The 26,938-nt window shown below is 41.0% G+C and overlaps 1 protein-coding gene and 1 long non-coding RNA gene across 2 annotated transcripts; one reads left to right on the forward strand and one right to left on the reverse strand.

The window, feature by feature from the left end:
* Positions 1–586: 586 nt before the first annotated feature.
* arhgap1 (Rho GTPase activating protein 1) lies at positions 587–26,055 on the reverse strand. Its single transcript, XM_061784944.1, has 13 exons — positions 26,035–26,055; positions 20,285–20,497; positions 14,559–14,657; positions 14,375–14,462; positions 12,673–12,804; positions 12,484–12,570; positions 12,147–12,245; positions 11,923–12,030; positions 11,760–11,836; positions 10,021–10,098; positions 5,099–5,227; positions 4,907–5,010; positions 587–2,268 (listed from the first exon to the last, which is right to left on the reverse strand). The coding sequence occupies exons 2-13, from the start codon at positions 20,406–20,408 to the stop codon at positions 2,101–2,103; spliced, it is 1,293 nt and encodes a 430-aa protein (XP_061640928.1). The 5' UTR covers positions 20,409–20,497; positions 26,035–26,055; the 3' UTR covers positions 587–2,100.
* On the forward strand, positions 19,183–20,364 carry LOC133483559 (uncharacterized). Its single transcript, XR_009790144.1, has 3 exons — positions 19,183–19,315; positions 19,858–19,938; positions 20,237–20,364. It is a non-coding gene; the product is annotated as an uncharacterized LOC133483559 (long non-coding RNA).
* Positions 26,056–26,938: the final 883 nt, after the last annotated feature.

Consider the following 26,938-nt stretch of genomic DNA (forward strand, 5'->3'; position numbering starts at 1 on the left):
TTTCATCAAGGGGATCCGTTTTCATGGTTGACATCAGGAGGACTGTGACAACAGAGCTGCGGAGGATCCAGGAAGAATCCAGGGATTGGAAAGTGCATGAAACTTTAGGGGGAGTACTTTGAAGGGAAAAACTTGTCATTTGGATTTTAAATTCTGTGACAGGATTTGAAGTCCTGGAACTTTGCTGACACACATCACATTGCTAAGTCTTTCTGCAACCAGCTCAGGGAGCTTCCACTTCTTAAATGAATATGCAATTGGCCAGAAGAGGATAAATCTATTTTCTATACTGCTTATCCTCATTCATTTAAAATAGTGCGCAAAATAGTCATTAATCCGGGCAACAGAAAAGTCGACTAAAAGGTTAAAATATCACTCCCACATCCTTTAAACGCATTGTAGGTATATTTTAACAAAAAAAAAAAAGCTTGTTTAACAAAAATCTGCAATATCGCGATAGTAAACAGTAGCATAGCATTTTCTTCTTCTGAGGTATTCTTCCAAATTTTTCCACTTCTGTGTGCACAATTGTTGATTGTATTTTAAAAACTAATACAACCTCAGCGTCAGCAAAAATTGCCAAACCTCATATTTCATCAGGTTTCTTTAATATTCTGCCACAAAATTACATTATTTTTTCATCATACACATCTAGGACTACATATCAAAAGGATGAAAAATAAAATTTTAGAATCTTGAATAAATCTGCCTGGAAACCAGATATTTCTTTTCCCCCAGAGAGAAAACACCAGGACAACTCATTACAGTACAACGATCACTAGATCATACACAGATGCGATTGGTCAGCAAGTGTGAAACTTCAATGGCACTTGTTTGAGGTTCAACCCTCCACTCACAGGAACCCTGTTAGCTAAATGTTTATATAATGTCAGCCCCAGGCATATTTTGTTTTTAAATTCATTAAGACACACACAACGCACTGTATATAGTGTAGTGCATACAGTCCCACACTCTTACAAATGATACAGTATATAGCATTGCAACAATTACACTTAACATTACCCCTTTGGTAAAGTAAAACAATAAATTCAGTGGGGTTTACAGAAGAAATACAGTATATGGTTCATGTTAGCATTTAACAATATTTTAGGAAACTAACTTGAGGGTTTATCATAGTGTTTCAAGTAATTTACTATACTATGGAAGGCTACAAGGGACAGATTTTGACAAGAGATTCCCCCCTTTAAGACTGTATACAAGGGCAGACGATTTCCAAACTTAACTGCAGCTTCCCCTGTTTTTATTTTTTCAGGCTTTTGATTCCTGACAGAATAGAAGAAGCAGGTCATTAAGGACACCGTCACATTTGGACTTCATGGCACACACTCAAAGAAACAAAAGGCCAGGACACGTACAAACAGAACCCACACTCCAACCACAGAATCCAATTGAATCACAAGGTTCAGAGAGCAAGAGCAGACACATGCATGACAGGGGCGACAAATCCCAAAGCACAGACTTTAGGAATTAATACAAGAGTACAACTAATCTTCTTTCTTCCTTTTTTTTTTTTAATTTTAAATACAGCAAGATTGTCCACAACATTTGGTACCATTACTTAAAATGAACCTGAGGCTTTTCACACAAACTACTTATTTTTTCATGGGGATTTCTTTTCCTTTTTTTTTTTTTTTTTTTTTTGCATGACAGTAACAACAGAGACCAACAACAGCAACGTGTTGAAAAGTAAAAAAAAAATTTCCCATTCAATTCCACTTGGCAATAATTGTACACATGCAGTTATAGCTGAAATGTCTTTTTCAAGGAAATCTATTTAGTTGCAAATGAGTTGTTGACTTGTGTTATTAAATTTTACATTTGCAAGGTTGTTCTCTCATTGTCTTAGTATACAGCTTCCAACTTAAGGTTGAGCACTAACCACACTGCTAAGGGCCCAATCAGAATGGCGAGTGACAAAAGACAGAATTCAAATTGTCCAGGAGATGTTTTTTTTTTTTTTTATATTTGTAATGTGCATTTTAGAACAAGGCTGTGTTGGTCTAAGTGCTGTTCGATGGCTCACTCACAATCAATGTTGAGTAGCCTCCAGTGGCGAGTCAGACAACAATGAGACCGTATTTAGGCAAAGACCAAGTGCTGCTGGTCCAACAGGCATTGGGTGAAGTTGTTTATTGGGCCGATGGCGCTGAGTGACATGGCGTTGTCCCGCCCCCAGAGCAGGTTTGGCCCAAACACCACAGCCAGGTTGCTGTTGGTCATCTTATTGACGTGACTGTTCGCTGTTACCTGTTACAACACACACACACACGCACACACATGCACGCGCACACACCCACATTACATCATTCAGCAAGTACTGCATCATGATGGAAGCTACAAAGATTATGGTATTACATTTGGATTCAAGATCAAAAACATAATTTTTGATCTGATGGCAACATGCAAGGTTTAGAACTCAAAGAGAGACAACGCTGACATCTAATTTCATCCATCTTTATAAAACCCACAAAGACAGGTGAACTATATTTATGTCACAGTTTAACTTGCTGATAGCTGGTAAAATATTAATTAGGTGTTTTTATAGGCCTTTCAAAAGAAACGCAACAAAAACATGCCTTGGGTGTATTTACAGTAAATAGGGTATTTCTATTTCACAAATTTCACTTATTGCGGAGGTGGACAAGAATTTAACACCCTCCCCCCATGGGAGTGGGGGGGAGAAATCACTGAATACAGATGGTATAACCTATTTATTATCATATAAATAACTAGTTTATGAAGAGATAACCAGCTGATGGAAAAAAATTACCTGATTATTTAAACAGTACACAGTGTACATGTACAGTAACTTAAGCTGTCAGGTAATTGTGAGACATTTAAAAAGCAGGAAAAATTTGGCCTAAATGACATACAGTACTCACCCTTTGTTTGTCAAAACTGAAGTACAATACTGGAGTTCATGTGGATGTGAAAGGCCCGGTTCAACTGGGTTTGCCTTGGACCACGCCACTGTGGCTAGCCAGCGACAGCCAGCCCCAAAACTGTGACAGTATGGTGGATCACTTGCTTGTGCTTTGGTTAAGAAGGCAGCTAGCCAGCTAACTACCCCGCTAGCTACACTACACTTCACACGTTTCTTGCAGTTATATGCTTCGTTTTGGCGCCGAGCGGCGACCCGGCTGGCCACTGTGGGCTGCCCAGGCATAGACAGGCTCCCGCAGCCCGCAGGCTTCTTTTTACCGATCGAGTCCGAGGCCTGTGGCTACACGGCTCAACGCATGTGAAAGCCGGTCAGCCGGTCCACCCAGCCTGCAGTAAGCAGCGCCACTTTCCCCCCTTGGAGGAAAACCCCAAGTGAACTAACTCCCCCTCAGTAGCGGTGAGACGGAAACAGAAGATAACAATCCAACTTTATCACATTTTTGTGACAGTTTTTAAAGCGCACACAAACCTCCATCTGCCACAATCACTCGCCACATAACATGAGCCTTTTTTATTGTTTTAAACACATAGGGTGGGGGAGCAATAAATCATTAAATAAATAAAAGAATACGCCAGATTTCCGTTACTACGCCAGAGTACGTCAAGCCACGCATGAGATACCAGTGAGTTTTTCGAGATACGAGCTGTCATTCGGCCTATTTCTTGCTTTGACTTGCAAGCAAAAGTTTGAGATACAAGGGCCGTATGGTGGCACTGAACTCAAGTCGCTTCAGATAGTAAACAATTCTTCCCAAAAGACGAGTCAAGCTGTTTTTTGTCACCCCCAGTTGAAGTTTACTCTAAAACTAAACATTAAACAAAGAGATTTACAACTTATGTATTTAGAACAGCGGCATAGATTTGCCTTTGGTAAGTCAGTTTAGGTTAATCCTAACAAATGATGGAAAATGCCATAAATGGGCTAACGAATAGCATCGCTGTCGCGGTCTTACAACCCTTTAAACAACATAAATGATGGAGCATCACATGTAGAGAGAGAATATAAAAATACTGAAAGGCACATATTCTTTATCCTCTGCAAAGAGGATAAAAACATTAAATTATTTGGGGGGGACGCTGGAAGGGATTAACAGTATTTCCATTCATTTCAAAGATTTTTACGTTCCGAACATTGTCACGGAACGAATTCAACTCATATCTCAAGGCACCACTATAGTTCTAAAAAACTCACCTATTCTGTTTTTGTGCCTAGGAAAAAAAAACTGAATTGCTTTGGTGCCATCTGGTGGCATTTTGTCAAGGAACTGTTGAAGTGAGTTGAGGAGCTTCATATAATTAACAGTAGTCTATTGCCACCATCTTATGGCATCTATTGGCAATTACAGTATAATGTTTTTAGGATTATGGGAAATAACTAACAGCTTTTCATTATTCGTTGCAGGGCTCAGTTCCTATCCTTGTAACTAGCGAGGGTTCACTGTAATGATTTGACTCAACTTGCTTGAAATTTATTCATCTGTGCTGGTTTCCGGTATGGTCCCACACAGTCCTGCAGGTCGGCTGATCTCAGAGCCCTATTTTACACGTATGGTGGTTATTATTATTTTTTTATTCATTCAAATTTGGTAGGCCTTTAAAAAAAACCTCTGTGGTGTGTCAAATTTACAAGACATTTTTTTGGCCTCTTTAGTGGGTCTTTACACACTCTTTTTCATTGTGCTGTTCATTCAGTGTCATTAGCAGATTGCACCAGAGATACAGAGAGACTGGTAGAGTCACAGAAAGGCCTGGAAGTGGATGTCCTTGAAATTTTCACCGGTTCCATTCATGGCTCAAACACCTGTTGTGAATTTTGCCAATCAGCCCCTTGTTAGTGAACAGCAAGCATTGAACAGTTGGACATTCAAAGGTTTAGAGGTCAAATAAAGTTTGCCTGTAAAGGTTACAGTGCAGAGAATGATATTTAGCAGTACAACTCTACCTGGGCCAGAAATGTGATTAGGTATCTGAGTGTGGCGTAGTTCTCCTCTGGCAGTGACTCCACCAGTGTCTTCATGACGGTCACCTGACTGTCACTGGACACAGCTTGACCAAAACACAAACCACAGTTTGTTTTAGTTACAACTCGACAGACCTAAACGGCAACATTTTTAACTGTTCATGGCAAACCCACAGGCAAAATTGACAATGTCATTGTAGAGCTGGTAGGTCAGCAGTGGCTCGGGCAGTTCTCTAAGGAACGTCTTCAAGATGACTGCCGCCAAGTGGACATCTTCCATGTCTCGGAAGTTCACTGCTTCTCCTGCAACAAAGGCAAAACACATTGAAGGGAAACTAAACCTCTGTCCTCCACTCGTTACCTGTATTAATGGCATCTGTTTGAACTCATCAGTATAAAAGACACCTGTCCAAAACAGGTGTCTTTTATACTGTCACACTCCAAACTCCACTATGGCCAAGACCAAAGAGCTGTCAAAGGAAACCAGAAACACAATTGTATACCTGCACCAGGCTGGGAAGACTGAATCTGCAATAGGTAAGCAGCTTGGTGTGAAGAAATCAACTGTGGGAGCAATTATTAGAAAATGGAAGGCATCCAAGACCACTGATAATCTCCCTCGATCGAGGGACTGATCCGTGTAAAGCAAGGGCATTGAAGACGTGGCTGGGTCTTTCAGCATGACAATGATCCCAAACACACCACCCGGGCAACGAAGGAGTGGCCTCGCCAGTCTCCAGATCTCAACACCATAGAAAATCTTTGGAGGATTTGAAAGTCTGTGTTGCCCATCGACAGCCCCAAAACATCATTGCTCTAGAGGAGATCCGCATGGACGAATGGGCCAAAACACCAGCAACAGTTTGTGAAAACCTTGCGAAGACTTACAGAAAACGTTTGACCCCTGTTATTGCCAACAAAGGCTATATAACAAAGTATTGAGATGAACCCCCTCCTTGAGCCGTCACCTTATCGTGGTGGAGGGGTTTGTGTGTCCCAATGATCCTAGGAGCTAAGTTGTCTGGGGCTTTATGCCCCTGGCAGGGTCACCCATGGCAAACAGGTCCTAGGTGAGGGACCAGACAAAGCACGGCTCAAAGACCCCTTAGGATGACGACAAAAAAATGGACTCAGGTTTCCCTTGCCCGGACGTGGGTCACCGGGGCCCCCCTCTGGAGCCAGGCCTGGACGTGGGGCTCGAAGGCGAGCGCCTGGTGGCCGAGCCTGCACCCATGGGGCGAAAGTGTAACGTAGGTCCCCCTTCCCATGGACTCACCACCTGTGAGAGGGGCCATAGGGGTCGGGTGCAATGCGAGCTGGGCGGTGGCCGGAGGCGGGGACCTTGGCGATCCGATCCGCTACAGAAGCTGGCTCAAGGGACGTGGAATGTCACCTCTCTGACAGGGAAGGAGCCCGAGCTGGTGTGTAAGGTCGAGAAGTTCCGACTAGATATAGTCGGACTCGCCTACACGCACAGCTTGGGCTCTGGTACCAGTCCTCTCGAGAGGGGTTGGACTCTCTTCCACTCTGGAGTTGCCCACGGTGAGAGGCGGCGAGCAGGTGTGGGTATACTTATTGCTCCCCGGCTCGGCGCCTGTATGTTGGGGTTCACCCCGGTGGACGAGAGGGTAGCCTCCCGCCGCCTTCGGGTGGGGGGGACGGGTCCTGACTGTTGCTTTTGCCTTTGCACCAAACAGCAGTTCAGAGTACCCACCCTTTTTGGAGTCCTTGGAGGGGGTGTTGGAGAGCGCTCCTGCTGGGGACTCCATCGTTCTGCTGGGGGACTTCAATGCTCACGTGGGCAATGACAGTGAGAACTGGAAGGGCGTGATTGGGAGGAACGGCCCCCCCGATCAGAACCAGAGTGGTGTTCTGTTATTGGACTTCTAGCGTTGCAATTGTGTACTGCATCCAAAAGAACAGTGCACTCTAGCACCTCAGTTTTCCAAACACGTATTTCAACAACAGGAGCTCCATCCATCCATCCATTTTCTGAGCCGCTTCTCCTCACTAGGGTCGCGGGCGTGCTGGAGCCTATCCCAGCTGTCATCGGGCAGGAGGCGGGGTACACCCTGAAGTGGTTGCCAGCCAATCGCAGGGCACATAGAAACAAACAACCATTCGCACTCACAGTCATGCCTACGGGCAATTTAGAGTCTCCAATTAATGCATGTTTTTGGGATGTAGGAGGAAACCGGAGTGCCCGGAGAAAACCCACACGGCACGGGGAGAACATGCAAACTCCACACAGGCGGGGCCGGGGATTGAAGCCGGGTCCTCAGAACTGTGAGACTGACGCTCTAACCAGTCGTCCACCGTGCCGCCACAACAGGAGCTATCGTATATATAAAAAAAACAAAAACTAGGAAAGATAGGAAAATTTGCTGGAACACCGGTTAACACGGGACCATTGGCCGTACTGTGGTCTGCTGCCTATGGTAAACAACACTGTCTAACAAAACCGAATGAAATAAAGCTTGGAAACCGCTTTGCATTGTGGGTTGAGGCGGCTGCAATAGCATACTAAGCAGGATGTACAATGGCTGCGTATTATAACATTAAAAACATGTTGAAAAGCATGAACCAGATGGGATTTTACAAAGAAAAACGAGACCGCAAAGCCAGAAACCAGGGGCCTCATGTACAAAGACTTGCATGGATTTCCTACTGAAACATGGCGTACGCTCAAATCCAGAAAACGTCGTGAGCACAAAAATATCCAGATGTATGAATTTGTGCGTACGCATGAATCCAAGCACTTTTCCTTCGTACATCCCAATCAACGTAGAATTGAGTAGCCAACTCCTACCTGTCCACGCCCACATTTAAATATGCAAATCATATTTAAATGAACCCTGCACCTGAGATCCCAATCTCTGCATGAGCAGAAAAAAAGAAAATGAGCAAGGTAATGAAGAATGTTTTTTTTTTTTTTTGAATGTGAAGTTTCTCAATGAAATGGAGGTGCGCAGGAAAATCCTCTTTGGCACGCTGTCCTCTGGCGTTAACAACAAGTGAAAGAGGAGTGAATGGGATAGCGTGTGTGGGGCTGTCAATGCTGTGGAGGTAGAATAGCGCACACACGCTGAATTAAAAAATAAGTGGTCAGACATTAAGGTGGATGTGAAGCGGAAAGCTGCCCACTGCTAAAGGGTGGCTAAAACAGGGGGAAGAATCGGCGCGGAGGGCCTCACCACGTTCGAGGAGAGAGTCGGTGCGATCATGGGCGACGCTACTCTCACATGTGGCTGACTCTGATTACCCCCAAGGTAAATACCATGTATTTTTATAACGCCCAACAAATGTGTTCATACAGTAACCTACACTCAGCCCTGTGAGAGAAAGGTTAATGCGTAAATGTTGTATGTATGGTATTTATAATAAATCTTTTGATTTCAAATTCAACCCCAATTCCAATGAAGTTGGGACGTTGTGTTAAACATAAATAAAAACAGAATACAATGATTTGTAAAGGATGTTCAACCTATATTTAATTGAATACACTACAAAGACAAGATATTTAATGTTCAAACTGATAAACTTTATTGTTTTTAGCAAATAATCATTAACTTAGAATTTTATGGCTGCAACACGTTCCAAAAAAGCTGGGACAGGTGGCAAAAAAGACTGAGACAGTTGAGGGATGCTCATCAAACACCTGTTTGGAACATCACACAGGTGAACAGGCTAATTGGGAACAGGTGGGTGCCATGATTGGGTATAAAAGGAGCTTCCCTGAATTGCTCAGCAAGCAAAGATGGGGCGGGGTTCACCTCTTTGTGAACAACTGCATGAGAAAATAGTCGAACAGTTTAAGTGCAATGTTCCTCAACGTACAATTGCAAGGAATTTAGGGATTTCATCATCTACAGTCCATAATATCATAAAAAAAAAAGTGTCAGTAAATGCAGTTACATCCGTAAGTGCAACTTGAAACTCTACTATGCAAAGCAAAAGCCATTCATCAACCACACCCAGAAACGCCGCCGGCTTCTCTGGGCCCGAGCTCATCTAAGATGGACTGATGCAAAGTGGAAAAGTGTTCTGTGGTCCAACGAGTCCACATTTCAAATTGTTTTTGGAAATTGTGTATGTCGTGTCCTCTGGGCCAAAGAGGAAAAGAACCATCCGGACTGTTATGGAGGCAAAGTTTAAAAGCCAGCATTTATGATGGTATGGGGGTGCGTTAGTGCCAATGGCATGGGTAACTTACACATCTGTGAAGGCACCATTAATACTGAAAGGTACATACAGGTTTTGAAGAAACATATGCTGCCATCCAAGCAACGTCTTTTTCATGGACGCCCCTGCTTATTTCAGCAAGACAATGCCAAACCACATTCTGCACATGTTACAACAGCGTGGCTTCGTAGTAAAAGAGTGCGGGTACTAGACTGGCCTGCCTGCAGTCCAGACCTGTCTCCCAAAATGTCAAAATGTGTGGCGCATTATGAAGTGTACAATACGACAACGGAGGCCCTGGACTGTTGAACAGCTGAAGCTGTACATCAACCAAGAATGGGAAAGAATTCCACCTACAAAGCTTCAACAATTAAGTGTCCTCAGTTCCCAAATGTTTATTGAATGTTGTTAAAAGAAAAGGTGATGTAACACAATGGTAAACATGACCCTGTCCCAGCTTTTTTGGAACGTGTTGCAGCCATGAAATTCTAAGTTAATGATTATTTGCTAAAAACAATAAAGTTTATCAGTTTGAACATTAAATATCTTGTCTTTGTAGTGCATTCAATTAAATATAGGTTGAACATGATTTGCAAATAATTGTATTCAGTTTTTATTTATGTTTAACACAACTTCCCAACTTCATTGGAATTGGGGTTGTAGAAGATGGCAGACTGTCATGGCGCTCCCCTACTGGGTCACCGCTCTTATGTATAAATAAATCTAAAATTCTTTGCTCATGCGAATGTATCAGATTATTAGCAGAGGTCATAATACACCAATCATAACATATAAACGCAGACATTGAGTTTGGCCAGTAAACAACTGCAAATGCTACACAGTTCAAGCAGAGAGATGAGCACTCTACCATAAAAAAACAAAAACATTTTACGTAAATCTGTCAATCTTCCTACCTGAGTTATATCTGAGCTGGACCTCCTTCACCAAAGTCACATTGGCAGAACGTCGGAAGATTCCTTCAATCTCCAGACCTGACAAAGTTTAGACCAAAACAAAACGGTTTCAAGATCCACTCAGGTCCATATATATTGGGACATTACCACTATTTTCATATTTTTGGCTCTAAACACTGCAATAATGTATTTGAAATGAAATGAACAAGAGTTCCTTTAAGTGCAGACTCTTGGCTTCAATTTAAGGGTATTTACATCCAAATCAGGTGAACGGTGTAGGAATTACAACAGTCTGTGTACAGTATATGCCTCCCACTTTTTAAGGGACCAAAGGTAATGGGACAATTGAATAATCTTTCACTTTTTAATACTTGATTGCAAATCCTTTGCAGTCAATTCTGGAATGCATAGACATCACCAGATGCTGGATTTCATCCCTGGTGATGCTCTGCCAGGCCTTCACTGTAGTTGTCTTCTGTTCCTGCTTGTTCTTTGGGCATTTTCCCTTCCGTTTTATCTTCAGCAAGTGATAAATACATGTGCAGTTGGATTCAAGTCAGGTGATTGACTTGGCATAACATTGCATCACATTCCACTTCTTTGCCTTAAAAAAACTACTTGGTTGCTTTCGCAGTATGCTGTGGGTCCATCTGCACTGTGAAGCACCGTGCAGTGAGTTCTGAAGCATTTGGATAATTATGAGCAGATAATATTGTCTGTCACACTTCAGAAGACTTCCTGGTGCTTTTGTCATCAGTCACATCTTCAATAAATACAAGGGAACCAGTTCCACTGGCAGCCATTATGCCCACCTGCCCATGCAACCACACCCACCATGCTTCACTAATGAGATGGTATGTTTTGGATCACGAGCAGTTCTTTTCTTTCTTCATTCGTTTCTCTTTTCATCATTCTGGTACAAGTGGATCTTTGTATCATCTGTCCATAGGAAGATGTTAGAAAACTGTAAAGGCTTTTTTAGATGATGTTCCGCAAACTCAAATCTGGCTTTCCGGTTTTTGAGACTCACCAATTGTTTACATCTTGTGGTGAACCATTTCTCATGATTGTTGTCTTTGACACACATACACCTGGGGAGTGTTCTTCATCTGGCCGATTTATAAGAATGTTTTTTTCTTCACCAGGGAAAGAACTCTACGGTCATCTACCACAGTTGCTTTCCGTGGTCTTGCGGGTCTTTTTGTGTTACAGAGGTTACCAATTGGGTTCTTTCTTCTTAGGAATGTTCCAAACAGTTGATTTGGCCAATCCTAATATTTTTGCTCTCTCTCTCTCTGATAGGGTTGTTTGATTGTTCAGCTTACTTCACTGATAGTGACACTGACAGCTCTTTGGGCGTCAAATTGAGAGCTGACAGCAAGAGATTCCAAATGCAAATAGTGCACTTAAAATGAACTCGAGACCTTTTGCTACTCTGGGATAAATAGGATAATGAGGGAATAACACACACATGGCCAAGGAATAGCTGAGCAGCCAAAGTTCCCATTAAAAACATGGGAGGCACACATAAACTGTTGTAATTCCTACACAATTCTCCTAATTTGGAAGTAAATACTCTCAAATAAAAGCTGAAGGTCTGCAGTAAAAGCACATCTTGCTTGTTTCATTTAAAATCCATTGTGGTGGTGTTTAAAGTAAAAACAGATTAGAATTATGTTGATTTCCCAATATTTATGGATGTGACTTTACCACTTAGCTTTGGGTTGTGTTTAAGTCACCTTGCTCTGACAGGAAACTTATAGTGTCTCTCATTACTACAGGAACAGCATCTCCATCTGGACTCCTCTTTCTTAACCTGAAAGACAGACAAATACACTATTAACTCTAATGCTTTTGACACTCATTAGTGGTGTTTCACATGAAATACAAGAGGTGACTTACAATTCAAGGGGAACTGCAAAGACCTGGTTGGGGAGAGGTGGACTCCGAAGAGGGGACATAGGAGGCTGGGAGGTTGGCTTCAGAGAGGCTCTCAACTTGTTGTCGTATCTGCACACGTGCACCCATTGAAGCTTGGTGTTAAGGCGATTCGTGGTTGCCAGGTTAATCAAATCACACCGGTAATACCACTTTTTCAATCGCGTGCGTGAATGAGAACTTCTTACTCTTTGACACGGGCTGGAATGATGAGCTGCTCACACTTGACCACGTTCTCCAGCTCACTCAGATAGCTCACGTAGTTGAGTTTCCTCCCAAACTTAAAACTACACTCAAAAGATGAGAAATAATTGTAACAACAAAATTCCCAATGATAGGCTGCAATATATTTTAATCATGCTTTTTTTTTTTTTTTTTTTTGTCTGCTTCAAACGACAATTTTGGCCCCTGCTAAGATCACAAGTATTGTTGCTAACATACCGTACATAATTTTAATGTGAGCCAAATAACCTGTGACCTCTGTTCTCTACACAGCAAATCTCTATGGGCCATACAACATAGTACCTGATGATGGGTTTGAACAGGATCAGCAGGGTCTTGATGAACATGGTGGGATGGACAATATACAAGGCTTTGATATTCTTCTTATACCTGGCAAAGAAAAACAACAAACCACTCTTAAAATAATCAGCCAAACAAGTGTGACTCAAGAAGCAAAATCTGGTCATTGCTTGTTCACGGATGCAAACTCACTTCCTGTCAAACTCCCTGTAAGCATCCCGCAGCCAGCTGAGTGATGGCTTGTTCTCGTTGGTCAGCCCGTGATGGAAGTAGATCAGGGTGTAGTCACTTTCAACATACTGGTCCAAGGTTCCTTTCAGATACCTAAAAGACCAAGCGGAACCACCAACGTGGTTAGGGGAAAGGAGGACCGCTGACCAAAAAAACTAATTATTGCTCTTGCTTTGACAGGGACAAATGGTCCTTGGTCTGAAAGTCACTGTAAAATATAATTTAAAAAAAAGGAACCAACATTCTATACTTTGGCCTCAGCAACCCCAAACTCATTAGCTATTGTCCAGACCTTTTCTTCAACGGGCTGCACAGAAAAAATATAGGATGCAAGGGCCATTTTAACATTTTTCACTAATTTATTTACAGGAATACACTAAAAACCAATCTACGAGTACATAGTCTACTTCTACATATTGTGAGACGGTTAAGTCAGGGGAATGCACTCAAGAGAGTATGTCAGTGCAAACGTTAAATTGTCGCTTTTCTTTGTGATAGTAAGCGCAAGAAAGCTAGCAAATTTCTGACTAACATGCGGGATCAGATTTTGTGTCAACACACGAAAATGATGAGGGACGCAAAAAGCTTTGTGAAGGTGCGTCCTCTGATGCGCAACATGGCTTAACTGTATGTGTGCATGGCTCAAATTAAGCGGTCTCACATCGCAGTTGCCGGGTAAAAATTAGCATTTTGCGCATCAAAAAACACATTGAAAAGTAAAACTGCAAATCAGGTTTACCGCCAGGGACGGTTGCGAAGACGGCAGCGGCGTATATGACAATGCGCTTAGGTCACTGATGCGTGGACATGGAAGTAAAGTGTTCGAATGAAAAGCACCAAGACAGAGGTTGCAAAATGCGATGCTAATTGAGATGAGCGAGAGAAAAAAGACAAATGGCGAAAATGTGGTAGCATTTCATAGTGAAATGCAAGGCGAGCTTTAATCCCAATCGTAGCCCGAAACCTAACTATAACAAACTTCTCTGTTTTTATTTCGTACAAATGTGATACATGTTTGGGATAGTCATCTCATTACATCTGCATAGTCTGCCCTTCTCATGACGCAGGAGCCAATTATGCTGCAGTGGGGCGTGTCTTGCATAGAATACAAGGGGGACTCCTAATAACACAACCAGCCAGTTGTGCTCAAATGCTTTGATCTGAGACAGTGGTTCTCAAACGTTTTGCGTCCAGGGACCCTTTAAAGCAGAGTAATATTTTCAAGGACCCCCTCAGAATCCCCACCCCAATTAAACATAACTATCATGTGCATCTCATTTTTTAACATTTCAACCCAACTATTATGACCTGTTTAATTGAAAGGAATTTAACCAAATTCATCCACCCATCTATCCATTTTAATCTCACTAGTTGAATTAAATTCACTATTGTCACTAGTTGACGTGCACTGCTTCCACTAACAGCATGGCTGTGAACAGAGAGGAGCTAGTTTACAAACACAGTCAGTGTTGTCCAACTTCGCAACTTTTCTCAGCATTCTAGCAACAATTTTTCAAAAAAGTGACGAGTGAGTTTAATAACTTGACTCGACATGATTTTTGTCACAATAGTTTTGGACTCTCTTGAAACAAAGGTTAAACTTGACATTTCTATGTCTAAATTTCAGCCCTATCAGTAAGACTCATAGCTAAAACTGACTCACATCAGCAGCTTGTGATGGTCCAGTTGGTGCTGGGGGGGCATCCGGCAGGCGTTAAACACAATAACTTTTCTGCCAAAGTTGTCGTCACCTACAAGAAAACAGAAAAGAAGTCAGGACAGGCAAGGGGATGAGGTCTGCAAAAGATAGCCGCCAACTGCCAGAAGCGACCAGATGACCCACTGACCGGCGACTTCGATGATTTGATGCCGGGCGATGTCATAGAAGGGATGCTCCCAGGGCAGGTGGGGAGAACTGGCATCAAACCGCTGAGAGATATCGGTCTCTGATACAAACACACACATACACAATTAAATATCTGCATTATACAGCATTCCTCCACTATATCGCAGATTTTTCATTCTTTTTTTAAATGGGTTTACAGTACACTGGTACCATTACTTACAAGTATAATTTGTTCCGTGACCAGGCTCATTAATTCAAGTTGATATAACTTTTTTTTTCATAAAAAAGTTGTTTTCACCCAAGCCTTTGCTTTTATATTTCGTATCGTCCGGCGACATTTCCGTGCTTCCTGGAACCAAAGATGACGTATTTTATGTAGCCTAACTTTTAGCCTATTATTTTACCTACATTGTGTCACACTTGTAAAACGCCAACTAATACGAGTTAGGGGTTCGTGCGGAAACTGTCAGCGATTAAATAGTGGTATAATGTAAATACAGTACAGCATAATCATCCATGTTTTTACACAGGTTATCCTCATTGGGGTCCCAGGTGTGCTTTACATACTGATGTGCTTATCAATTCCAGTAATACCAATAAAATGTCACTAGGTGACAGTTTCACTCTGTAAACACCTTCGGTTCCCTCTCCATTATGTCTGTCAGGCATCTTGTTTGTTCAGTTTTTTACGGAAGCATGACGCATGAAACAGGCTGCCAACAGTAATTCTCCGTCACGCAACCATGGCATGTGTCCTCAAACGGTGAGTCATTTGATTGATTTACTTAACATATGCAAATCAAACATCAGTTACACACAAAAATAATACTTTAAAAACCAATGCAGTCCCTAGTGATGTGACATTGTGATTTCCTTAGGAATGTTGCAGAAGTGATCATTTGAAAATGTAAACAATCAATTCTTCCTTATTGTTATTATCTGTTAAATTGTTGGTAATTATTGTGAGAAATCATTAACATGATCAGTGTCTTCACACAGGTGAATATAATTAAATAATATAATTAAACAGTATTTGAGCAAATATTTTTTATTTAAGAAGTATGTATCAAACGGGCCGCCCTCAGTAGCCAAGGAGTAGCTCTCCCTTTCAGAAATGTTGGTGAGGTCATCGCCGGTATACATCATATTCCTTACTTTGGGTGGTTGTCGAAGAAATTTGTTAACATTGGTGCTAATCTTATTAGTATGTCCAACCAGGTTCCTCTGCAGGTCACTTATAAATATTAGTTGATATTATCAGTTGATTGACGGCATAGCAATACACCAACATTGCACAGGACCCTGCAATGTGACTATTGTGCACACTTGCATTGTAATGATGATGCTCAAACGATACATTGTGATTGAGTTGACAAAAAGTCCTTTAAAAGCTTGAATATAGCAAACCTCAATATATGAGTTAGACTTGTAAATATAGTCCGCCCAAAATGCATCTTGAAATAATCAGAAAATGGCACTTTGAATTCAATTTGAATTGAAAAACATAGCTTGTCAAAATTGTATTAAATAAGTCTTATTATTGAATTACACAGCTTCTAATCAATGAAATTATTTTAAACGAGTCCCATCACTAGTTAAAAATAAGTTCTTTTAAAGTATTTTGTATACATATTGGTGGCGTATAGAGGCAACATCAACCCGATACAGTGCTGCGTTGAGGTACGAGCTTAATTTGTTTGTGGACCACGCTCATAACTCAAAACACTCTTATCTCAAATTATCTTTCCTTACTGAAATTTGCCATACTTTCGCCTTCATTTGTGTTGCTCATTCTGGTGGTGTGCCTTGGCCATCTGGGGGCAGTATAAGACAGACAGACTGTACAATGGATGTGATCAGTCCCTATTCCCCATGAATAGCAAAAATCTGTGAATAATTTACGCTCATTATAATAGCTCATTATATATCTGGGGGGAATTTCTATCATACGCACGCACGCACGCATGCATGCACACACAAACCTTAATAAGTAAGTCAATTTAGAAATGGCTTCATAACCTTTTCCACACTGACAAATCTCAATTAGTTTATTTCGCATTTGTTCCTGAATTTATTTAGATCAGCATGATCTCTAGATTTTGAGGATCTTTTGGTCTACTTCACTTTGTCAGGCAGGTCCTATTTAAGTGATTTCTCAATTGAGATTAGGTGTACCTGTATCAGGCCTGGGCGTGGCTAGAAAAATTGAACTCAGGTATGATAAACCACAGTTACAGTTATGTGTTAACTTTTTCAAACAGGGCCATGTAGGTTTAGATTTTTCTTCTCCCTTAATAATAAAAACTGCATTGTGTTTACTTGTGTTGTTTTTGACTAATGTTTAAATTTGTTTGATGATGGGAAAGATTTAAGTGTGAAACATGCAAAAAAACATGAGAAATCGGGAAGGGGGCAAACACTTTTTCACACCACTGTAGATGTGTTCTGGAAGAGTTTGTGTTCAGATATCCATTGCTTAAAGAGCAACAAAACTGCCACAAAGATGTTAAATGTAAGCCCATGTGTCGATAAGAGTTTCATGCCTGTGAATATTCTCACTCATCCAGGTCATTTAATTCCCAGGGCACTGAATTGATCGCAACTGGACTGGTGTGGTTGTCTTAGAAGACATTTTGCCTATCATCCGAGTAGGCTTCATCAGTACATGCAACGAGGCTTAGTTAGGACAGACAAGCCTGAGTTGGTGTGGAAAACTCAACTACTACTATCGCGTATGGTATAATTCTTTTGGAATGTAAAAAAACACCAGTAGAGTGGCCAGTCAAAAAGAGTCGTTAGGTAGAAACTCACTCAAATATTCAATTCAAATGTAAAGTGATAGTGGAGCTGCCTGTTAAAGTGTTATTTGTTGGAGGCAGAATTATTGAGTTTCTATAGAATGGACGAAATGACGGTTTTGGAAGTGGGAGATAAGTGGTAAGCCACCACCTCTGTTAAGAGATGGTCTTTCCACCTTCACGTAGATGGCCTCTCTCTCTCTCCTCTTTCAAACCATCTGTCTTCTCTGTTCAGAATATGCACATTATTCTCCTTAAAACAGTAGTTTCTCTTAGAGGTGCAAGTAGAAAGCTGAGTCTTGACCTGAAGAGTTTGCCCGTCTGTGTTGTGACATGCGTCACCTCAGTGGTTTCTTGGTTTCCCCAATGTATCTTCGCATTCCTCACTACACTTGACCGCATACACCAGATTTCTTTTTGGGGTACCAGCCTTTGTCTCAAAGTGTCTACAGAGTTTTACATTGTATGTAAGCATTCAGTCATCAATCAAAGGATCTCATCAAAGTGTATTGATACTTGATAAATGCAATTATGTGATTAACATTTCTGATGTTAAATTAGTCAAATAAACTTAACACTTAGAAAACAGTAAATATAGTACCGTTTTTACAGTAGTTTCCCTTGTGTGACATTCGGATATACCCTTATCTCCAAAATTATTGGAACAGTGAGACCAATTCAGTTATTTTTGCTGTAGACTCAAATGATGAGCATGAGGCAGGAGATCAGCAGTTCAGCTTTTATTTCCAGGTATTTATATCTGGATCAGATACACAACTTATTGATGAGCATTATTTGAAATGAAAAAAACCCCACAATTTTAGGTGAGCAAAACTACTGGAACAGTTGGACCTAACAACTGAAGTGAATAAGACTCAAGTACTAGAAAATGTTTTGCTTCCAATAACTGCATCAAGCCTGTGAGCCATTGGCACCTCGGGCACCTTTTATTGTTTGTTTTGGGGGTATACTCCCTTCAGCCTCCTCTTTAGTAGGTAAAAATTGATGCTCAATAGGGTTTTACTTCTGGAGGTTGGCTTGGACAGTCTAAAAGCTAAAAGTCCTTGCTCGGATGAACACCTTTGTTGTTTTGGCAGTGTGCTTTCGGTCATGATCGTTCTGCCTCATGAAGGATCTCCCAAGCCTTTGGCAGCATCTTCCTTTAAATGGGCAGACAAAATGTTTCTGTAGACTTCAGTTTATTTTGATGCTGCCATCAAGTGTTACCCTAATAACGACTAGTTAGCACAAGAAGCCGTTCAAATCTGAGTCATTACATTACCTCTATTGAGTTTGACAGATGAGCTTGGGTGCTAGGGATCATGAGCAGATCCTTTCATCAGTTTGAGAACAGTTCATCTTTATCTCATCAGTCCTTAAAACAGTCACAGAAAGCTCTTATAAGGCTTCTGCCGTCAACGCGCGCGCCACATCTGTTTTCCACACGGACATTACTTGCTGTAATGTCGCACACAACATCATAACCTTCCCAACATGGCCACCACATAGGCACGTCGGTTAGCCGCTTAGGACGCAACGTCATGACCTCCCCAACATGGCTGCCAGGTAGGTATGATGGTTACAGCCGCCGGCTGCTACAGTGTGTTGGCATATCTACGGTGCGTTCGAAAATATCCTCCAAGCGCTCTCTGCTACACTCTGCATCATTTGGAAACTCAGAGCGCTGTTGGAATATGCACTCTCAGCGTCGAGTTAGGGTATTAGATTTAATTTCTTAACGCACCTCTAGTCTTCATATCTATGGTTGGGAATTGTTATTCCACTGTTGGAATAAGCTGCTGTAGACAGAGGATGTCCAAAGTTTGAGGTCACTTTAAACCAAAAAATAGGACAAAAATGAAGTGGTATGCAATTACTGCAAACGCGTAGGTGGCCTAACACCAGCTCGGAATAGACAACATTCACACGCAAGCTGAATGAGCTCTGTGGCGTACGTAAGGTAACACATTTACATTTTGTTTTTTACTTACTAGCCAATGTATTGTACCCTAAAATCACTACTTCTAACTTAGAACATACTGTAACACTGCAATCGCTAGTTAGAATGTAGTATATCGTGTTTTTCAGCAAGTCAGTGACGCTGTGTGCGTTTCAGTGCTTGTCATGACGTTGAAGCTGACACTTTTTTGACACATGGCTAAGCAGAGATTGAGTGTTGTGTAAAAAAAATAAAAATTAAAAATTAAAAGATTTTTAAGGGGTGGGGGGAGGAAAAGCGTTATGTTCAAGCTTCTACTGTGCTCATACCCTTTACCTACAATAATATAAATTAGCATTGACAGATATATATACAGAAAATAAGTAAGACAGTTCATCCATTCATTCATTTTAACTCACATTCTCCACAATGCATTTATACTATACACTCAGTACCAACGTAAGCAGTTAAGGATAAAAGTCAATCCCTCATAAATGAGAATTAATTAATTAATTAACTAATTAAATAAATAAATAAATAAATAATAATATTTTTTCTTTCAGGGGGGTGGTTCACGATTGCTCGATGGAATGGGCAACAAAACAACTGTCAGTCACCTGTTCCAATACTCACATGAAAAACAGGTGGGTTCAAACAAAAATCTTCTTGTGTATCAGTTCCAGATGTAAATACCTGGAAATAAAAGCTGGAATGTTGATCTCGTGTCTCATATTCACTTTTCGACGTCAAACCCTTTGATGTTAGTCTATAACTAATTAAAGGACTTGGCCACACTGTACCACTGAGACCTATTCTTTTAGAGGGGAGTGTGTGTGTTATCAGTTGGAAGCAACTATGAAGAGAGATTAAAGCATAAACGAAAAAGCAAAACTTTTACTAACGTCTTACAACTATCTTCACGTTCTATGAATGTTTCCTCAGGGCAACTTTGGGTGAACATCTGTAAAGCATCGTATTGGCCCCACTCACCGGACTTTCTGAGAGTTGACTCATCCGGCGGCCACTGCTGGTCCTCTAATGTGGTCAGCTTCAGGTGGCCCAGCTGTGCTGTCGTCTGGTCCTCGCCCAAATCCACAAGCAGCTCCGAAGACATTGCACACTGCAGGATGGCGCAGCACGCAAGCACTCAGACAACAACTCAAGACACGCACACTCAAACACACACTAAATGCAGATGGAGTCCTGGAAGAAACACGTGTTGTCTGTAAGATACATACTTATGAATCAATGCAGTAACAACATATCAAGATCATTTTATCTTTTCATTTATCCTGCTTTTATGTGCGATTCAATCTTGAGTTTGATTATCTCTTTGCCTGACTTGTTTCTAAGGAAATACAGACTTGCCTGGTGTATGAATGATGCTATACAGATAATCTTGTATTGCCTTGTCTTACCGAGAGCTGTTTTTAATATTTTGCCCCTCTAATGTAGTAGAGAAGGTAATCAAAATATTACAGAAACCATACCTCTTAATAAGATACAGTACAGTTTTTAAACAATGTCAACTACAACTACAATAATATACAGGATTATGTCTGTGTAAAGGTAGAAATTTGGATACAGCAATTGTACTGGATCTCATTAGAATTGTTAGATTGTGCAGGAACACCTATTGAAGTGGTCGATGAGAGGATCTTGTCCAAAACAATACGCCAATTCCAACTTGAATCTACTCTTGTGACATATTAACATCCAACGGCATCCTGCCAACACACAGTTATCTCCCAACCCCCATTAACACACTGCTCACCCTCCAATGTGTGGCGTAATGCTGGTTGACACAACGTTGCTTTAAATAAATGCTGTTACTAACCAGCAGGTATGGGCCACGTCACTGCTGCTGACCAACCACATACAAGTGCATCTATGTGGTTGGTTACTCACACCCCCACAGCCAAAGAGAGATTATTACTGTTAGTGCACAGACCAATACAATGGAGGACATTTGTATTTTTTTCCTGCTGTAGCAGCAGGTTCCTGTTGGTTTTGCTTTGTGTCTTCCTGGAATTGATCCACGTTTGTTTAAAACATGCTTTTTGGTTCCTTATTGTTGTGGTTTAAAGTGGGATGGATGATGTTCATGAACACGCTCATCAATTATGGAGAAAAATAACAATAACACAATAACTGATTATTATTAATTTTGGTATATGGGAAAATTCCTGCTTTGATGCACGTTGTATTGAACAGAATCATTCTACTCAGAGGTGTGGCTAGAGATCAAGTTCCCTAGCTGATGTCATATTGTTCTTCTCTTTGCCATAAAATAATTGAGAGTGAATCAACAGCTCCTCTGCTCGGTTGCAGTCAAGTAGTGCAGTTTGACTGAATTGCTTCACGACATTCATCCATCCATTTTCTACACTACTTATCCTCATTAAGGGACGCAGGTGAGCTGCAGCCTATCCGAGAAAATACACCATTGACCGGTCATCAGCCAAATGCAGGAGACATACAAGTATAACAAACAAACGTTCACAATCAAATTAACAAATCACACCTATGTGATTCATCAACGACTCTAACGTGCATGATTTTGAAATGTGGAAGGAAGCCGGGTAATTGGAGCAAACCCGTGCAAGGAAGAAGGTGCAAACAACACAGGAAGGCTGGAGGAAAGATTTGAACCGTCGACTGCCTCACTGTTGTGAGATTCTGGGTTTGAATCTCAGCTTCCTGTGTCAAGTTTTCACGTTCCTGTGTCAAGTTTTCACGTTCTTCTTCCGTTCCACATTCCAAAAAACATGCATGTTAGCGTCACTGATGAGGACTGTCTTTTGTCCACAAGTGTGAACGTGAGTGTGAATGGTTGTTTGTCTATATATGCCCTGCGACTGACTGGCGAGTAGCGACCAGTTCAGGGTGTGCCCAAAGTCAGCTTGGAAAGGCTCCAGCTGATTTCCTACCCAATGAGGAAAAAACACTAGAGAAAATTGATAGATGCATCAAGATGGATGGTCTATGGCTCAACATCCTGTGCCAACACCGCATCCTGGTCTATGTCACATGATTTTACATTGCATTGAAGAAGAAAAAAAAGCCAAAACAAAATCCAAGTCAAGTGTCACGCGTCGACTAAATGGTGTCACATACACCATCAGAATTAATCAAAACAATTTAAATGACGTTGACGTCCACTTCTAGTGCAGAAGCTAATGAAGCTAACTTTAGCAGCTGTAGCTTGTAAATACATAAGCAAATCCATCATCCTCAAAACGCTAAGACCATTGGTCCAGATAACAAACACAAATATATATATATTATTAAGACGTAACCTCATTCCTTCGTCATGTTTTCTTCAGATTACCAATGCTTAGAGCTGAAAAAGAGTGTACGATCCTAACAGCTAATTGTCATGTAACCATAACAAAGCACGTAAGCAACAGTGCTTGTCAGGCTACATACGCACTTCGTCAAGTTAATATTCAACATTTATACAAAGACTACTAATCACAATAGGTAATAATGCGTTGTTTTTTTTCACCTGAAGAGCTTTGTGATGATTTATTTCGCAGCCTTGAGAACACACAAACAGCGATATACCTTTTCCGGTTGCACACTTTCAAAATAAATGTTAACGAAATGTGTTTTCCGCTCGCACCCTGGACTTTTTCAAGATAAAAGAAACTTTATAAATAAGCGTGTGACCCCTTGAAGTCTGGCCGGAAAATTACATTTTCTTAGTATGCAGTAGTACAACTCAAGATAAATATTTGTCTCAAACGAAAAATTTAGATTAACATGTAACTATGAGTGTATGCATACAATATACATATGTTACTATACTACCATCCTGTAGTGCAATGGTACGAATGGTATCTATCTATCTATCTATCTATCTATCTATCTATCTATCTATCTATCTATCTATCTATCTATCTATCTATCTATCTATCTATCTATCTATCTACGAGTGATAGATTTAAATTCATACACACACACACACACAAATACATATGTAATAGTAGCAACAACAACAACAACAACTATAATAATAATAATAATAATGCATTAGGCGTCTGGCTCACAGTTCTGAGGTCCGGGGTTCAATCCCCGGCCCCGCCTATGTGGAGTTTGCATGTTCTCCCCGTGCATGTGTGGGTTTTCTCCGGGCACTCCGGTTTCCTCCCACATTCCCAAAACATGCATGGTAGGTTAATTGAAGACTCTAAATTGCCCCTAGGTGTGAATGTGAGTGTAAATGGTTGTTTGTTTATGTGTGCCCTGCGATTGGCTGGCAACCAGTTCAGGGTGTACCCCGCCTCCTGCCCGATGATAGCCGGGATAGGCTCCAGCACGCCCGCGACCCTTGTGGGGATAAGTGGCTCAGATAATGGATGGATGGATATATACATTTTATATTGACATTTTGATATTTAATTACAGTTAATGACATTTGCATTGTAAACGGGCCTATCACTTGTATAGTGCTTTTCTACCTTCAAAGTACAACCCCAATTCCAATGAAGTTGGGATGTTGTGTTAAACATAAATATAAACACAATACAATGATTTTCAAATCATGTGCAACCTATATTTAATTGAATACATTACAAAGACAAGATATTTAATGTTCAAACTGATTAACTTTATTGTTTTTAGCAAATAATCATTAACTTAGAATTTTATGGCTGCAACACGTTCCAAAGCTGGGACAGGTGGCAAAAAAGACTGAGACAGTTGAGGAATGCTCATCAAACACCTGTTTGGAACATCCCACAGGTGAACAGGCTAATTGGGAACAGGTGGGTGCCATGATTGGGTATAAAAGGAGCTTCCCTGAGCTGCTGTCATTCACAAGCAACCATGGGGTGAGGTTCACCTCTTTGTGAACAAGTGCATGAGAAAATAGTCAAACAGTTTAAGGACAATGTTCCTCAACGTACAATTGCAAGGAATTCGGGGATTTCATCATCTACGGTCCATAATATCGTCAAAAGGTTCAGAGAATCTGGAGAAATCACTGCATGTAAGAGGCAAGGCCGAAAACCAACATCGAATGCTCATGACCTTCGATCCCTCAGGCGGCACTGCATCAAAAACTGACATCAATGTGTAAAGGATATCACCACATGGGCTCAGGAACCCTTCAGAAAACCAATGTCAGTAAATTCAGTTCGGCACTACAGTGCAACTTGAAACTCTACTCTGCAAAGCAAAAGCCATTTGTAAATAAGACCCATAAACGCCGCCGGCTTCTCTGGGCCTGAGCTCATCTAAGATGGACTGATGCAAAGCAACGTTTTTTTCATGGACGCCCCTGCTTATTTCAGCAAGACAATGACAAACCACATTCTTCACGTGTTACAACTGTGTGGCTCCGTAGTAAAAGAGTGCGGGTACGAGACGGACCTGCCTGCAGTCCAGACCTGTCTCCCATTGAAAATGTGTGGCGCATCATGAAGCGTAAAATACGACAACAGAGACCCCGGACTGTTGAACAGCTGAAGCTGTACATCAAACAAGAATGGGAAAGAATTCCACCTACAAAGCTTCAACAATTAAGTGTCCTCAGTTCCCAAACGTTTATTGAATGTTGTTAAAAGAAAAGGTGATGTAACACCTTGTTACGCCTCGGGATCCCCCCGGAAGAGCTGGATGAAGTGGCTGGGGAGAGGGTAGTCTGGGCGTCCCTGCTGAAGCTACTGCCCCCGCGACCCGACCCGGATAAGCGGTAGAGAATGGATGGATGGATGGTGATGTAACACAGTGGTAAACTTGACCGTGTCCCAGCTTTTTTGGAATGTGTTGCAGCCATAAAATTCTAAGTTAATGATTATTTGTTAAAACAATAAAGTTTATCAGTTTGAACATTAAATATCTTGTCTTTGTAGTGTGTTCAATTAAATATAGGTTGAACATGATTTGCAAATCAGTCTATTCTGTTTTATTTATGTTTAACACAACATCCCATCTTCATTGGAATTGGGGTTGTACTTCAAAGCGCTTCAACACTGTCTCCTCATTCATCTACTGACGATGCAGCATCAGGAGTAACTGGGGGTTCAATATCTTGCTCAAGGACACCTCAACAGTGTCACAATGGCTGGGGGTCGAACCCACAACCTGCAAGTTGGGAGACAACCACTCCACCACCTGAGTCATGCCGCCCCAGATAGCAGATTTCTTGTTCTTCTTTCTTACTATATTCAATCTTGATAAGTGTTCTCTGGTACCACGCTGTATCCAAAATAAGTGTAATGGTTGAGTGGGGTTGATTGTGTTTTCAGATATAATGACCGTCACATATGGAGATTTCAAAAGCCTTTTATTGATCAGATTTGGATTTCACTTCCTGGGTCTTGTCCTGACAGAGACAGAATGGTTGCGTAACAGCCTGGGGATTTTTATTGCAGGCTTCACAGGATAATACATGTTAGCAAAAAAAAAAAAAAAAGATCTGACATTGTAGAGAAGGGGAAGGTCATACATTCCACTTTTGCTGCATTGCTGGAGTCCCAGTCATGTTGCATGTTTCCTGTCATTGAGTAACTCAAATGGTGATGATCTATTTAAAAAAAAGCTAAGAGAACAACAGCCTTTAGAGCAGAAGCAACTGATTCCACATTGTCTCACTAAGGTAATATACATTTACACTCAATGTAACTTTTGAATGGTGCATGTCTTCATTTTCCCCTGAATGCGCTTCTTTAGCTAATCTATGTAAACCGCACAAAATATTTTCTTTTTAAAAGTGTGTTTTAAATGACACATACCTGTCACAGTAAGTCACAGCGGCGCTTTTAATAACTGGTGTTCTGTCCTCCCTTTTAGATGTTGTTCCATACGAAATAAAACACACCCCAGCTTCAGTGAGATAACATAGAAAACTAACACTACAGGCAGGTAGCTTAATAAGGAACTTGTATATAGTTGTAGGTGTGTGTGTGTGGGGGGGGGGGGGTATATTTTCTATATATTTTAGCATAATACTGACTAAAACGAGCAGCTTTCATGTAAGTAGAGTTGAATATGAAGAGCCAATTGCCTGAAAGGGTTTAGCAAAAATCAAAAGCTAGGCTTGAAGCTTGTGAGAATATGTTTTTTTTATTTGCATGTTGAATGGGATTTTTTTTTTTAAATTTAAAAAAACAATTGTTTTTAGGAAAAAGGGGCTTATTTCAATTAGCATTTGGAAGGGACTTTGTTATTGTTTTTTTTTTTTGATGGGAAGTGTATTTTTGTCAAATTTTGAATGGGTTGGGTCAGGGGGGAATGTGTAACGTTGTTTTTTTTCCAATCAAATATTTGATTGTCCAATAAAATATTCAAATCTAGATGAAGCGCTGCTTGCAAAATATATGTTGAATTGTCATACTATTTCATTACTGTATGTTATTTTGCATGGCTGTCTGCTTATGACAAAACAATGCTTGGATATGATACCTTTCCCTCAATTTCCAGTTGATTCCAATAATTCCCATGAAAAGTTTAATTTACCAGAGATTTTCCACTCCTTTACAACTCGAGTCTTAACTGTGACCCAAGTTTCTTTATCATCACTCTGCTGCAAGTTTGCACATTAGCAAATTATTTGCTAATGCTTTAACTTGCACAACAGTGTAAACTTACAAATGGACTGAGTCAGCGCGTGACCCCTCTTTTTTTTTTTTGCCATGA

Source organism: Phyllopteryx taeniolatus, chromosome 1 (assembly GCF_024500385.1).
Source record: "Phyllopteryx taeniolatus isolate TA_2022b chromosome 1, UOR_Ptae_1.2, whole genome shotgun sequence".
NCBI lineage: Eukaryota > Metazoa > Chordata > Actinopteri > Syngnathiformes > Syngnathidae > Phyllopteryx > Phyllopteryx taeniolatus.

Coding starts and splice junctions, on each gene's coding strand:
- arhgap1 (XM_061784944.1), bottom strand. CDS start 20,408: ATGTCTTCGGAGCTGCTTGTGGATTTGGGCGAGGACCAGACGACAGCA. Junction 12,031..12,146: donor ATTCCAGCCCGTGTCAAAGA/GTAAGAAGTTCT, acceptor GCACGTGTGCAG/ATACGACAACAAGTTGAGAG. Junction 11,837..11,922: donor TTTGCAGTTCCCCTTGAATT/GTAAGTCACCTC, acceptor TCTGTCTTTCAG/GTTAAGAAAGAGGAGTCCAG.